At 23.8% G+C, this 15,640-nt stretch overlaps 1 protein-coding gene across 2 annotated transcripts; it reads left to right on the top strand.

The window, feature by feature from the left end:
- Positions 1-228: 228 nt before the first annotated feature.
- Positions 229-15,444, top strand: LOC122510327 (DNA polymerase alpha catalytic subunit). Of its 2 annotated transcripts, none has more exons than XM_043624886.1 (22): positions 229-407; positions 755-952; positions 2,789-3,089; positions 3,182-3,521; positions 3,748-4,140; positions 4,336-4,698; positions 6,637-6,847; positions 7,078-7,346; positions 7,617-7,733; positions 7,836-8,019; positions 8,227-8,361; positions 8,531-8,700; positions 8,777-9,017; positions 9,212-9,351; positions 9,479-9,684; positions 9,770-10,031; positions 10,121-10,298; positions 11,721-11,890; positions 11,953-12,201; positions 12,349-12,424; positions 12,512-12,747; positions 14,936-15,444. In XM_043624886.1, exons 1-22 carry the CDS (start codon positions 392-394, stop codon positions 15,284-15,286), a joined length of 4,806 nt encoding a protein of 1,601 aa, XP_043480821.1. In that variant the 5' UTR covers positions 229-391; the 3' UTR covers positions 15,287-15,444. The 2 variants fall into 2 exon arrangements, with proteins under 2 accessions (XP_043480821.1, XP_043480820.1); XM_043624885.1 differs by having other exon boundaries at positions 14,933-15,444.
- The last annotated feature ends 196 nt before the right edge of the window (positions 15,445-15,640 follow it).

Genomic DNA, 15,640 nt, shown 5'->3' with positions numbered 1-15,640 from the left:
TTAACCTTAGAAACTTGCGGTTCTTTACCGTGAGTTACGAATGCATTTGAGTGAACGATACATAAGGGGAAAATTAAATTTACTTCATACTGTCTAAATTAGACGCATCAATATTGTTCTATTTGTTGACAATAATTCTAGAACATTGTAGAAGCCAATCAGAAACATTGGTCGAAGGGAAATTGTCGTCCTATTATTAATTCGAGATTATTCTTGATAAAAGTTTTCCCGCCAATATTGTCCGGCATGTTCTGCTGCGTTGCTATGTAGTTTGTTAACACATTTGTGTTTATCCTGTTTATTTACTTCTTAAAATTATTTAACACAATCTTTAATTCAGTTTTTAACGTGCTTTTTATTCGAGTAATTTGAAAAGTACATATTTTTTAAAATGGATGACTCGCAGCGTAAGTTTTATGAATTTTATTTCAATTTTTGCGATTGTCAACATAACCAAAAAAAATGCAAATTGTTTTATGAAAAATAATACACTTTATACACTTTATAAATAAAAATAAAATTTTAAATTGTAGTCATAGATTTAATTCATATAATTTCGAGTATGTTTTTAAAAACATTTTATGTTAAAGATATTTTTGTTATAAATTACTCTTTTTTATAATTGTCACTGTTTTTGTTTTTTTATTGATTCAAAGACAATGTAAACAAAAAAAAAAGTTTAAATATATTTTTAACTTACCATTACTTGAATATTTACAATTTTACATTAATAATATAATTTTGCATTTAACAGCTTCCTCAGGGAGGGTGAAACGTCAAAAACTTGACAAAGCCGGACGCTTTTCGGCCTTAGAGAAATTAAGGCAATTAAAAGGTGCCAAAAATAAATATGAAGTCGATAATTTGGAAAATGTTTATGATCAAGTGGAGGAGAAGGAATATAATAGAAAAGTTTTGGATCGACAAGCTGACGACTGGATAGTCGATGATGGTAATTTTTCTAATTCTAAATTAATAAATAATCAAATATTTTTAATTTTAACAATAACAGTTGGTCACCTTTTCCCCTTTTGTCCCCTTATTTCAATTTTATCACCTTTTTTTGTCGATTTTTCACCTTTTTCCCCTTTTTTGCTGATTTGTCCCCTTTTTCTAATCAAAAGTAAACAAGTTTTTCTTTTTTTTAAATCTTTTTCAAACTGCAATCATAAAATTTAGACTCAATGTTATAGAATTCAGTGCGTTTTATTTCTGATTTAGATCATTAACACCACAACATAATATAAATACGTTTTTTTATGTTAATGATTTAAATAATATAGATATCGTGAAGAACTTTATAAATTTTAAGGTGGTTCATTCAACAGAATGCAGACCTTTAAAAAAATAATTAATTAACATTCAAATAATTAAAATATTATTATTAATAGTTTTTTCTAGAAAAAACAAAAATTCTAATACAAAACCTTCAATTTTTTCCACTTCTAACAATAATTTCTTTTTAAATAACTTAATTGAATTTTTGTGAAAAATTTTTTTATTTTTGAAAATAATTGAATTTTTGTAAAGAATTTTATTAAAATTTTTGAGAATAATTGTATTTCTTGGAATAATTGTATTAAAAATTTTATAGAATATTTAAAATTCTTCTAGAAATTTTTTTATTTACGAAAATGATTTAATTTTTTATGTTTCAAAATAATTGAATTTTTGTAAAGAATTTTATCAAAAAGGTTAAAAATAATTTCGATTTTATAGTGCAAAAGTAAAAATGTGGCTTTTTCACAAGTTTCATTATTTATCTTGGACTATTTTATTTATTTTTGATTTTTTGACTTTGGACATTTTTATTTTATTTTATTTTAGATTTTTTGTACTTTGGACTTTTTTTCTTGGACTTTCCGGTCTGGATTTATTGAATTGGATTTTTTGTCCTGTAATTGATATTCAATATTTACTATTTTTATAAAATTTTCCAAAAGAATTCAATTATTTAAAAAATTTTTTATTAAAATTATACGCAAACGTTTAATTATTATCATAAATAATAAAATAATTTAACAAGAATTTTTTGTAAATTTCTTCGCTATATTTCCATTTATAATATATCCATATTTTTATAAATAATCAAATTCATCGCAGAATTTTAATTGTTTTTAGTAAAATTTTAATCAAATACCTCCAAAAATGTAATTATTTTTTTTAATTTTATTAAAATTCGTCGAAAGAATTTAACTATTTAAAAATTTGTTAATAAAATTCTTTATAAGAATTCAATATTAAGAAACATTCAATTATTCAATACAAATTATTTATTTTTGTATTTAAATAATTGAATTCTCGTAGAATTTTCTAATAGAAATAGATTTAAGTGAATTTCAGTTAAAATTTTACATAATAATTGAATATTAAAAGCATTATACTTGAATATTTAGAAATAATTGAATTTTGAAAAAGTTTCAAATTGAAATCTTCGAAAATTTGAATTTTTCATATTTTTAACTAACAATTCTGTAGAATTAATTTTTTTCAAAAAGTCTAATTGAAATTATTCGAAGTTTTTATTTTCAAATATATATTTAATTGAAGAATTTCCGAATAATCGATGAAATTTCGTAAAATTGAATCGTAAAGAAATACGTTTGAAAATTCTCAGAATTTTTTTAAAAATTATTGTGAATAATTGATTTAATGAAGAATTTTATTTAAAAATTCTAGAAAATAATAATTGAATTGAAATGATGAAAATAATGTTGAAGTTTTCGTTTTTAATTTTAATAACAGCTGTAAAATAATTATAAGAATTCTAATTAATATTTTTATGGAGGTGGTGGAGGCTACGTTGAAGATGGCAGAGAAATATTCGACGACGATATGGATGAGGACAGTATTCAAGCTGCAAAGCAAACAAGTACAATGGGTCCAAGAAAAAAGGCAAAAATCGCCGCTAAAAATAAAGGAAACATTAAAAATTTGTTTATGAATATGGCTTCAAAGGCTAAGGTCGCTGAAAAAATAAACGACGATAATATTCTTGGTGATCTTATGTCAGAATTAAAAAGCGAGGACAACACACCAAATCGTTCAGTTAAACGGAAAAATAAATTTGCCGTTACAAAACCAGAAGCGTGAGTTGAAACAAATATTCCACCAAAAAAAATTTTTATTTACACCTTTTTTCTATTTTAATATTTTTTTGTTTTTTAATTTTCATTTTTAGTTCTTCGGCTTCAAAAGTTTCAAAAACCAATCTGGAGGATACACTGGCAAAAATTGAAGCTGACGAGAATATGTTGATTATCGATGCGCCAAGTAAAAATTCTTCAAAATTAAATGTAAAGAAAGAACGGAGTTCGATTTTAGAACAAAATAGTAGTCAGGTGATTGAGGATTTTGACGATTCATATACAAATGAAATTCACGATTCTGGTAAACCTTCGAGTCAAATAATTGAGGATCCTGATACAAATGATACTCCAAGTTCGAAAGATGTTGGTTCTAGTCAAATTATCGAAGATCCAGACAGTGAAGATGTTAAACCGATATTAAGCCTTGAAAACGTAGGTTTATCTCAATTTTTATACTTATTATTTTCATTATTGTAAATAATTTTTACCTATTTTTTATTTACCTTTTTTACTATTTTATCATATTTGTTTCCTTTTTTGTATTTATATGTAAAATTTTTTAAATTCGAAATTGAAAATTAAAATTAAAAACTAAATTTATAAATCAAAAATTAAAAAATGTAGGTATATTTATATTTTAATTGAGCGAAATTTGTAGATTCCCGATATGAAAGATTTTGAGGACTCGGAGTTTTCAATTTGCAAAACGAAAACAGAGGAAATAGCAAAATCAGTTCAAGTTGCTTCTGAAATGGACAAAATGGATTCAAGTGAAATGATTCTAGATTGGGAAGATGATTTCAAATTTCAAGCGGATGAAATTAAGGAAACGAGCGATGACAAAAATATAACATTACCCTTAAGTACAAATGAGGCGGGAGAAAGTACTTTTCGATTTTATTGGTGGGACGCTTATGAGGATCCATATCGTATGCCCGGTACTGTTAATCTTTTTGGCAAATTTTACTTGGAGTCGAGTAAAACATACGTTTCTTGTTGCGTTGTGGTGAAGAATATTCCTCGGCGAATTTACATTTTACCAAGAGAACAGGTATTTAAAAATAGAAAAATGCATGTTAACCACATCAATTAAATTCAATTAAAAATTGTAATTCAAAAGAATTCCAATTTTTAAAAACAATTTAAAAAATAATTAATGAAATTACAATTAAAAAAACTACAATTACAAAAAATTCCAATTACAAAAATTAGTTAGAAAAAACCAATTAAAAAAATTATGTTTTAGTTGAAACCGGTATTGAAAGATGAAGAATCGAGGGAAACAACAATGGAGGACGTTTACGATGAATTTAATAATTACGCTGGAAGAAATGGCATCAAGGAATTTCGTTCAATGAAAGTAACGAAGAATTATTCTTTTGAACGTGAAGGCACGCCAAAGACTGCGGAGTATATGGAGGTTCGATATTCAGCATCGTATCCACAATTGGATGCCTCTTACAGTGGACGAGCAATTGAAGCGGTTTTTGGAACGTCTGTCAATGCCTTGGAATATCTGTTGATCGAGAGAAATATCAAGGGTCCTTGTTGGTTAGATATCAAGTGTCCAACTGTCGTTGATAATCCCTTCACTTGGTGTAAATTTCAGGTAATTAAATTAATAAAATTAATAATAAAATCTTTTATATTAATAATCGTTGTATAGCGGTAATTCGTTTTCTAACTTTTTAAAAAAAATTTTTTTTTTTAATATTTTCAATTTTAAAATTAATATAATTATTGAAAATCATTGAATTCCTGTAAAGTATTTATCAAAAAAATTTAAAGAGAATAATTGAATTCCTTCGAAAAATTTTTTTAATTTATGAAAATAATTGAATTCTCGCGATGAATATTATTAAAATTTTTAAAAATCCTAATTAAATTCTTTTAAAAAATTTCTTTAAATTTTTTTAAAATAATGAAGTTTGATTAATAATTTTAATTGCAAATTTCGAAAGCAATTGAATTTTATGAAGAAGAATTTTATTAATTATATTTTATTATTTATAAAAATAATTGAATTCTTCCGGAGAATTAATTAAAATTTTAGAAAATAAATGAATTTCATGTAAATATTTAAAAATAATTAAATTCTTTCGAGGAATTCTATTAAAATTGTTTTGAAAAGAATTGAATTTGTGCAAAGAATTTTACTATTTAATTTATAAAAATAATTGAAATGTTTCGAAGAATTTCGAAGAATTATTAAACTTTAAGGAAATAATTGAATTGTTTTGAAGAATTTTTTATTTTCAATACAGTTTTAATTAATTTAATCGAAAATTTCAATTATTTTTAAAAATCTTGTAAAAATTATTCGAGAAAATTCAATTATTTTAAAAAATAATTGAATTTTTCACAGGATTTCCAATTATTTAAAAAACTTTTAATAAAATTCAATTCAAGAATTCAATTATTTTGAAAAATAATGAAATTTTCGCTGGAATTCAATTATTTTAAATACAATTTTAATTGAATTTCAGAAAAAAATGAATTTTTCAAATTCATCGAAAGAATTCAATAATATCAATAAGTAGTAAATTTTTCATAGGAATTCAATTATTTTAAATACAATTTTAATAAAATTCTTCTCAAAAATTCACTTATTTTTTTAAATTTTGCAAAAATTCAATTATTTGTAGAAATAAAAAAATTTTTTCGCAGGGATTTAATTATTTAAAAAGTTTTAATAGAATTCTATTCAAGAATTCATTTTTTTCAGAAATAATTAAATTGTCGTTGTTCTGAAAATCACTGAATTCTTGTAAAGTTTTTATAAAAAAATTTGAAAATAATTGAATTAATTTCAAGAATTTTATCAATTTTTTTTCAATAATTTAATTCTTTCAAGAAAATGTAATTAAAATTGTTTTAAAAATAATTTAATTAAATAAAAAAAAAAAATTTAATTTAATTTTTTTTTTATTTTTTTAATTGGCAAAATTTGTATTAAAATTCTTTAAAGTAATTAAATCTTAAAATATATAATTGAATTTTTTTTCTAGAAATGTTATTAAAATTGCATTGAAAATAATGAATTTCTCCAAAACATTTTATTATTTATGAAAATAATTGAATTTTACAATTTATAAAAAGAATTGAATTGTTTCGAAGAATTTTTTATCAAAATTGATGAAAATAATTGAATTTTTATGAAAACTCTTGAAAATAATTGAATTTAAATAATATTTTTACAATAATTGTATTCTTTCGAGAAATTTTATTAAAATTGTATTGAAAATAATTGAATTCGTTTGTAGAATTTTATTATTTATGAAAATATTTTTATTCCTGCGAAAAATTTTCTTATTTATGAAAATAATTAAATTCTTGCAGAGGATTTTACAATTCATAAAAATAATTGAATTGTTTTGAAGGATTTTAACTGAATTTTTAAAAATATAACATTTTTTAATTTTTACTGAAAATATGACGTATAATTTTTAAAGGAGAATTTTTATTTAATAGAAATAAATTATTATCGTCTGGAATTTAAACATTTACAATTAAACAATTTACAATTAACCATTTTCATTTTATCCAGGTGAATTGCTTGAAACCGGAAAATATAACAGTTGTTAATCGAGATTTACAAAAAGCAATACCACCAATGGTTGTTGCTACTTTGAACGTTCGATCGGCTTTAAATCCAAAACATCATCAAAATGAAGTTGTTATGGTGGGTGTTTTACTGCAGCATAAATATCAAATTGATAAAGCAGCGCCGAAACCTCATTTTGATCAACATTATTGTCGTGAGTATTTTTCTAGTTTTGTTTTGATTTTTTAAATATTTTCTTTGGAAAATCTAAATGATACTTCCACAAAAGTAATACCTATTTATATTAGAATTGTTATTTTGTTACTATTATTAGTTACCATTCTATTTTCAAGTGCAAATAAATTATAATATTAAATATGTAATAATTTAACAGTAAAGAGATAAATAATTTAATGTAAAAAATAATAATTATTGTATGTTTAGTTATAACGCATCCGAAAGAAGTTCCCTGGCCGTTGCATGCGAAAGATCGACTTTCGAAAATCAAAAATACGAATATGATTCGTTGTGACTCGGAGCGCGATTTACTTGAGGAATTATTGAAAATCATACAAAAATCCGATCCAGATATGATTCTTGGCTATGACACTGGTTTTCAATTTGATCTCCTCATGCATCGAATTCTCAAATGTTCGGTGTCAAATTGGAGTCGAATGGGAAAATTGAGAAGATCTCAACCCCCAATGTTTAAGGTGAATACTGAAAAATTTCTCAACTGTTAACAAATTTAATTTTTGTTAATTTTACTTAAATTTCTTCGATTCAATTTAAAACTTCGTTTTTATTAAATTATTCCCCTTAGTTTAATTTCTCGTTTTAATTAAATTTTTCTCCTTTGTTTAATTTTTCCTTTCAATTAAATTATTTGATTTAGATTAATTTTTCCTTTCAATTAAATTATTCGCTTTAGTTTAATGTTTCCTTTTAATTTAATAGTTGAAACGTTTTAATTTGTTTTAAAGGGAAAAGTAAATGTGGCCGCAGCATTTTGTGGCAGACCAATTTGTGATATTCAAACTTCAGCGAAAGAATTAAATTTAAAAGTGAGAAGTTATGATCTCCAATCGCTTTGTGTTGCGGTAAGTAAAATTCTAAAGAAGATTTTCCTTCTGACACATTAAATTTAATTATTTAAATGTTTTACATAGACTTAACATAATAAACAAAATTTACTGTTAAAGGTTCTTAAAAAGAATGAAAAGGAGTGCAAAGAAATAACTCCAGTAGAGTGTATCAAATTTTACAATACGGTGGAAAAAATAGAAAATCTCGTAAGACTGACAATGCTCGAAGCATCGAACATTATTTCCATAGTTTTCGAATTGAATATAATCCCTCTCGCCCTACAAATTACGTGCATTGCCGGTAATTAAAATAATAATTTAAAGTTTTTAATTATTAATTTTCGAAAGTAATTTTCGAATTTATTGTGCATTGTAATGGTTGGTTGTAATTGTTTATTCTTTGTTTGTTTTCTTGTAATTGTTTATATTTATTATATTAAAGGAAGAAGGTTATTATTATTTTAATAATATTAGTTATTTATTATAGTTAGAACACTCTATTTTGTAGGTAACATTCTTTCGAGAACATTATCTGCTGGTCGAGCTGAAAGAAATGAATATCTTCTATTGCACGCTTTCCACGAAAGGGGCTACATTACTCCCGATAAGAAGCAAAATAAGAAGGGGAAGGACGTTACTGAGAGTAAAAATACTTATTTATAATTATTTTAATCAAAAATTAATTTTATTTAATAATCACTGCATAAAATTGTTTCTCTTTTGAATTATATATTTTTGCAAAATTTATATTACGTTTTCTATAATCTATATTCTTCTAGTAAATCAATTTAAATAACGAAATTAATTTTTAGGTCGCAGAAAAAAACCAGCTTACGCCGGTGGTTTGGTATTAGATCCAAAGAAAGGATTTTATGAGAAATTAATTTTACTAATGGACTTTAATTCATTGTATCCGAGTATTATTCAAGAATATAATTTATGTTTCACAACTGTTCCTGGCGCAGCATTCGCTGACTTTGAGGTAAGAGACAAATTTTCAATTTTGTAAAATTCTAATTTTAAACAATAAAATAAATAAATTTCTCCCTTTCTTTTAGGATTTAAATCTTCCGGAAACGGATTTAGAACCGGGAGTGGTACCAACGGAAATTCGTAAATTGGTTGAAAGTCGTGTGCAAGTAAAGCAAATGATGAAAGCTCAGTATCTTGCGCCAGAGTTAAAAATGCAATACAATATTAGACAGATGGCTTTGAAGCTAACAGCAAATTCAATGTACGGTTGTCTGGGAGCGACACATTGTCGATTTTACGCGAAAGGATTGGCAGCTTTAGTAACAGGTAAAAATAATTGTCATGCAAAAAAAAACAATAATTATTAACTAATGATACATTTTAATATTATTGTAGAATTCAATTTATTATAAATTTTCTTAATTTTCTAATTATTTTCCTATTAATAATTTCGTTAATAATCCATTAATTTTAATATTTTTGGCGACAAATTTTTATGCAAATCTAAACAAATATTTCAGCAAAAGGAAGAGAAATTTTGCAAAGTACAAAACGTCTTGTGGAGAAATTAAACTATGAAGTAATTTACGGTGACACTGATTCAATCATGATCAACACGAATATCGTTGATTACGATGAAGTTTTTTCTATCGGAAAAAGGGTATTTTTTAATTTTATTTCTTCTTGAAAATTTATTTAATTTTATTAAAATTTCAATTTTATTTGAAATTTAAATAAGTTTTTCCTAAAGAATTTTCAAATATTAAAAAATTTTTTTGCCTAAATAGATCAAACAGGAAGTCAATAAACTTTATCGAAAAGTGGAATTAGACATCGATGGGGTTTTCAAATATTTGTTGCTTTTGCAAAAGAAGAAATACGCTGCAGTTACTATGTCAAAGGCAGCAAGTGGAAAAATTATCTTAAATCAAGAGCACAAGGGTCTTGATATTGTCAGAAGGGATTGGTGTCCATTAGCTAGCGAAACTGGAAAGTTAGTTGAAATACAATTAATTATTAATATATCAATTAATTTATCTAAAAATAGAATTTAATTTATTTTTTTTACAATATTTCAGAACTATTTTGGATCAATTGCTATGTGATCAGCTCAGTGAAATTCGAATGGAAAATATTTTCACATATTTGCAAAAAGTTGCGACAATGGTGAAGGAAAATTCCGTCCCACTATCGAAGCTTGTAATTACTAAGCAATTGTCAAAAGATCCAAATGATTATCCAGATAAAAAGCAAGCTCACGTTTTGGTTGCTCTAAGACTGAATAAAGAGGGCGGAAGAATGTGGAAAGCTGGTGACACTATTCCTTATATTGTTTGCGACGTAAGATTTATTTATTAATTTAAAAAAAATTAAGAAAAATAAAATAAAGAAAAAAAAGTAAATTAAATTTCATTTTCTCTTCTTTCCAGGATGGTACAGATAAATCAGCAACGGAGAGAGCCTATCATATTGAGGAATATAATAAAAACATCAATGTTTTTAAAATAGACGCCGATTATTATTTACTGAGTCAAGTATTTCCCGTTATTAATCGAATTTGTGAGCCGATTGATGGGATCGATGATGCTCTACTAGCAGAACATTTGGGTAAGTTTTCACTGCAATTAATTTTATTAATAGGTACTTAAAATTTTTCATTATTCAGGGTGGTCACAAGTTTCAGTTTATTAATTTCCCTGACAATTTACTGACATTAAAATTACTTTCCCTGGCAAAATTCTTTTTACAGGAAAATATGAATGTTTACGAAAAATGAGTAAAATTTATGAATTTTAATAATTTCTAATGAATTCAATTATTTTCTACAATTTTCAACTAAACTTCATCTTTGAATCAATTAATTTAAATAATTTTAAATAATTTTTTATAATAAATTGTAACTCTCCGTAATTTCTTCTTAAGTTATTAAAATATAATATTTTCAAAAAATTATAAAGAAATGCTTACAATTAATTTTTTAAAAATATTTTTAAATAATTTTTGAAAGATAATAGTTGTTCAATTTTAAAAAATTTCCAAACAATTAAAATTTGGTAAAATCTTTTAAAGATAATTGAATTTTTGAAAAATATAAATGAAAATGATCAAATTTTTAAAGAATTTTAATTATCAACAGGACCATGATTTCCCAAAAATTTTAATAAGTCCAGAAAGTAAATCTTCATAAATTTTTATTTACATTGCTTGAAGATAATTGAATCTTAAAAAATTATTATAAAACAAATCTAATAATTAGGTTTTAAAAATATTTTAATGTAATTTTTCGAAAATAATTGAATTTCTTAAAAGAATTTTTGTATAATTTAAAAAAACTAATAAGTTTTTTGATGAATTTTAATTAAAAGTTTTTGAACATGATTGGTTTCTCCAAAATGTTAAAAATAATTCTAAAATATGTATGTAATTGAAAATATATTGAATTTTAAAAAAATTAGAAGCTAATTTTCATTTTTAAATTTACCTTTAAATATTTTCCATTAAAATTTTTAATAATTCAATTGCTTTCAAAATTTGCAATTAAAATTCTTCAAAAGTTGATTTTCAAAAATTGTAAAAAAAATACTTGAAATAAATTAATTATTTTCAATTAAATTTTAGAAAATTTCAACTATTCGAAAAGATTTTTATTATAGATATATTTTAAAAATGTAATTATATTAAAAAATGATTCAAAAACAATTTTTGAAAGATTTATTTATAGTTATTTTTCGCATTATAAAAATCAAAAGTTGCACTTTGTTACTAAAAAATTATGGTATTTTCTTGCATTGTTTGGAAGAAAAGTCGAAAAAGTTGCTATTTTTGAAAATAAGTAGAAAAAAGTCTCAATTTTCTTAATTTTCCTGACAAACAATTTTTTTCCTGACATTTCCCTGACTTTACTGACTTTACTGATATGTAACCACCCTGTTATTGATAAATTTGAATTTTAAATAGAACTGCATTTAGTTTATTGAAATATGATTTGAAATTTGATATAATGTGATAAAAATCCTTTTTGCAAAATAGGTATTGCACATTTGCATAAATCAAAGAGACCGATTTACGAGCAAGAAGAAACGCACATTGCACCATCGATTGATGAAGATAAATTCAAATATTGCATTCCATTGAAATTAAAGTGTCAGAATGAAAGCTGCAAAGCAGAAATTGAAATAAGCGATGTTGTTATTGATAACGTGAGTAAATTATTTATTTTTTACTAAATATATTTTCTTCTATTTAAAATTTTTTCCTCCAGGGTACAAGTGTTGAACCGTCTTTAATGAAGTGCTCAAATCCCGATTGCAAATTACAACCTTGGACAAATAAAGATTCAATAATTAATACAATACAATTGGAAATTAGAAAAATAGTTACCGATTATTATCGCGGATGGTTAGAGTGCGAAAATCCAATTTGCAATTATCGAACTAGATACATTCCATTATGTCCGTCTGGAAATAATTTAAAGTGCACTCAATGTCAAAATGCCAACATGCATCGAGTCGTAAGTGAATAAATGTGAAATATTACTAATTTAGATTTTTTAAAAAGTTAGTATTAAACTAACGAAGTGAAAAATCGAAACGAAATAAAAAAATTTTATAATTGTATTTAAGTTTAATAATTAATTAAATTTTTGTTAATTTTTCAGTATTCGGAGTCACAGTTATACAAGCAACTTTCATTTTACGTGCATATATTTAATTTGAATGACAGGAGTTTAAAAAGTAAGAAAAAAAATCGATTTATGAGTAATTAAAAAAATAATTTATTCAAAAAATAGTATGGAATTAATGAATTTTAATCAATTTCAGAATATAATTTTAATAATGTTTTGTCGAGGGAATGTAGAGCTGCTTATGATACTATAAAGGAGCATGTCGAAAAGCAATTGAGACGAAACAGTTTTTCAGTAGTTAATTTGGACAACATTTCTGCCAAAACCGTGACGAAGGGAGGTTTTCAAGCGAAACTTGAAGAAGAGTGGTCCGACTTCGAAGACGATGAAGAAGATTTTGTAACGAATGCCAGTCAATATTTCAATCAAAGTGTAAGTTCCTTAAAGTATCATAATTCAAATCAAAATTTAAGAAATTTATTCTAAATTGAGAAATTTATTTCAATTTCTATCAAAATAGGTATGTAATTATTAAAATTGAATTTAAATTAAATAGTATTCTATAGAATTTATTCATAATACTAGCAAATATTACGAGCGCGGAATATGGTATTCAATTTATTATTATTATGAAAATGACAAAAATTTTTATTTCCAAATAAAATTTTTTGAATAATTTCATAATCAGAATTTAAAAAATCTATTTATTAAGTAGGTACATAATTGATTATTATTATTTATATCTTCAAAAATTTTAATTTCTTCGCAAAAATTCAATTATTTTCATAAATAATAACATTCTTCGGAAGAATTCAATTATATCTTTATATAGTAGAATCTTTGCAAATATTCATTATTTTCAATAAAATTTCATGAAAGAATTGAATTTTTTTTTAATTCATTTTAAAAATTTACAAAAGAATTCAATTATTTTCTAAAATTTTTATAAATCCTTCAAAATAATTCAATTATTTCTTTAAATAATAAAATTTTTGCAAAAATTAATTATTTTCAATAAAATGTTACTAAAGAATTCAATTATTTTTTTAAATTATAATAAATCCTTCAAAACAATTCAATTATTTTTATGAATTGTAAAATTCTTTGCAAAGATTCAATTATTGTGAAAAAATATTGCAACTGCACTATTTTTTAAAAAACTTTTAAAAATTCTTCAAAAGAATTTAATTATTTTCAAAAACTCTAATAAAATTGTTTAAAAAAGTTTAGCTTTCTATCAATATTTTTAACAAAATTTTAATAATGAAGTTATTAATTACAATTTTTAACAAAATTGTTTATATTCAGTAAATTAATGAAATTTTTTGATAGAATTTAAATTTTTTTCTATATTTTAATAAAATTCCTTCAGTTTTCCTTGAATGAATTGAATTATTTTAAAAAATTGTATCGAATAAAATTCTCAGAAGAATTTAATTATTTAAAAACATTTTTTTAAATTTAATAATTAAATCTATAATGTTAATTATTAAGAAACAAGATTATTTTAACAAACTTGAAATAAATTGTTCATAAAGTTAAATTACTTTCAAAATTTCCAACTGAAATTATTAAAGAAACTCCATAATTTTAAAAAAATTCAAAGAAACTTTTCAAAAGAATTTAATTAGGATTTTTAAAAATTTTAATAACATCCTTCGCGAGAATTCAATTATTTTCAAAAATAATAAAATTCATAACAAGAATTCAATGATTTTTAATACATTAATTTTAAAATTTCGTTCACTTCGGTTCATTAATAGACTAAAATTTTGTTACAAAATTTTTTTTTTTTAGAGAAAGAAGAAAAATATTTGCACAATTCCTATTTTTAATCTTTTTTTTTTAAACAGAATTCTTTTTTTTAAAAGGAACTAATTTGCACCATTTTTATTTAAAAAAGTATGAAAGAAGTTAGCCGCGCGAATTGTTGCTAGTACTTGAAAAAAATTCATTATTTTCAATTAAATTCAAAATCTTTTTAAATGTATATTTCAAAAATTTAAGTAGAAAAATGATTCAAAAATAATTTTTAAAAGATTTGTTTTTAGTTATTTTTTGCACTATAAAAATCGAAATGATTTACATTATTTAATACTGAAAAATATATTTTGTTGCATTATTTGGAAGAAAAGTCGAAAAAGTCGCAATTTTTGAAAATAAGTCGAAAAAAATTTCAATTTTCTAAATTTTCTTGACAAAAAATTTTTTTCCTGACATTTCCCTGACTTTACTGACAAAAATTTTATTTTACTGACATTTCCCTGACTTTACTGACATGCGGTCACCCTGGATTATTAATATACACGGAAAAAAATACTAGGCTAAAAACACATGAGCGTCTGTTGTGTATATTGCACGCACACTACCATGCGTGATTAGCTTGGAATCCATCCTATTTCCGCATGGTGCTGTGGCAAAAGTCACAAAAGCCATGCATTTTTAGTAAACTCCTGTGTGATATTTGCAAAATGGGCTCATGTAAAAATCAAACCAATAGACTCCATGCATTATTAGGCTGATTTTTTTTTCCGTGTAGATTTATAAATTTTATAATTTTATTTCATTTATTTAGAAAATGACAATAAAAATGACCAAAATGAAATTTTCTTTGCAGCAGGCAGCGAAAAATTCACAACCAATTTCACAGGTAAAATCAACGCACGTAACTCAAGTGAGACCGCACCAATTGCCTCAAATGAAGGCTCTATCTCAATCAATGTCTCAAGTAAAATCACAAGAGGTGTCTCAAGTAAAATCACAAGAGGTTTCTCAAGTAAAAACCCAAGATCTGTCTCAAGTGAAATCACAAGAAATGTCACAAGCAGCGTCACAATCAACATCTCAGGTTAAATCAAACGAAAAATCTCAACCACCATCGCAAACAATATCTCAAGCACAAACGCAGCAAGAATTACCAAATCAAGATGACATGAATGTCCCCGCTGAGTTACTTGATGAATTATTTTAATCACCACTTTATCCAAAAGTTGTAAATACGCAAATACTAGTTGTAATTAACAATTTCATTCCTTTTTTTTTATTTAATGACTAACTAAATGTATAAATTTTTTCCCATTATGATCCAATGATAACAGGAATAATAAATTTCATTCATTTAAAAAAAAATTCACATTTCTTTAAGATTCCAAAATATTTTTCAGAAAAAAAATTTAAGACAGAAATAAAAAGAGAAACTATATATTTTTTAAAATCGTTTATATAATATTTATATTGATGTTTTGTTCTTCTTGAATTTGTTTCGTACATGCTTACAAAATTCGTACAAACACAATGTACAAAATCGTAAATTTAAAAAGTAGAT

This window comes from Leptopilina heterotoma, unplaced genomic scaffold (genome assembly GCF_015476425.1).
Source record: "Leptopilina heterotoma isolate Lh14 unplaced genomic scaffold, ASM1547642v1 Lhet_68, whole genome shotgun sequence".
Lineage (NCBI taxonomy): Eukaryota > Metazoa > Arthropoda > Insecta > Hymenoptera > Figitidae > Leptopilina > Leptopilina heterotoma.
This window is presented reverse-complemented; position numbering and strand designations above follow the sequence as displayed.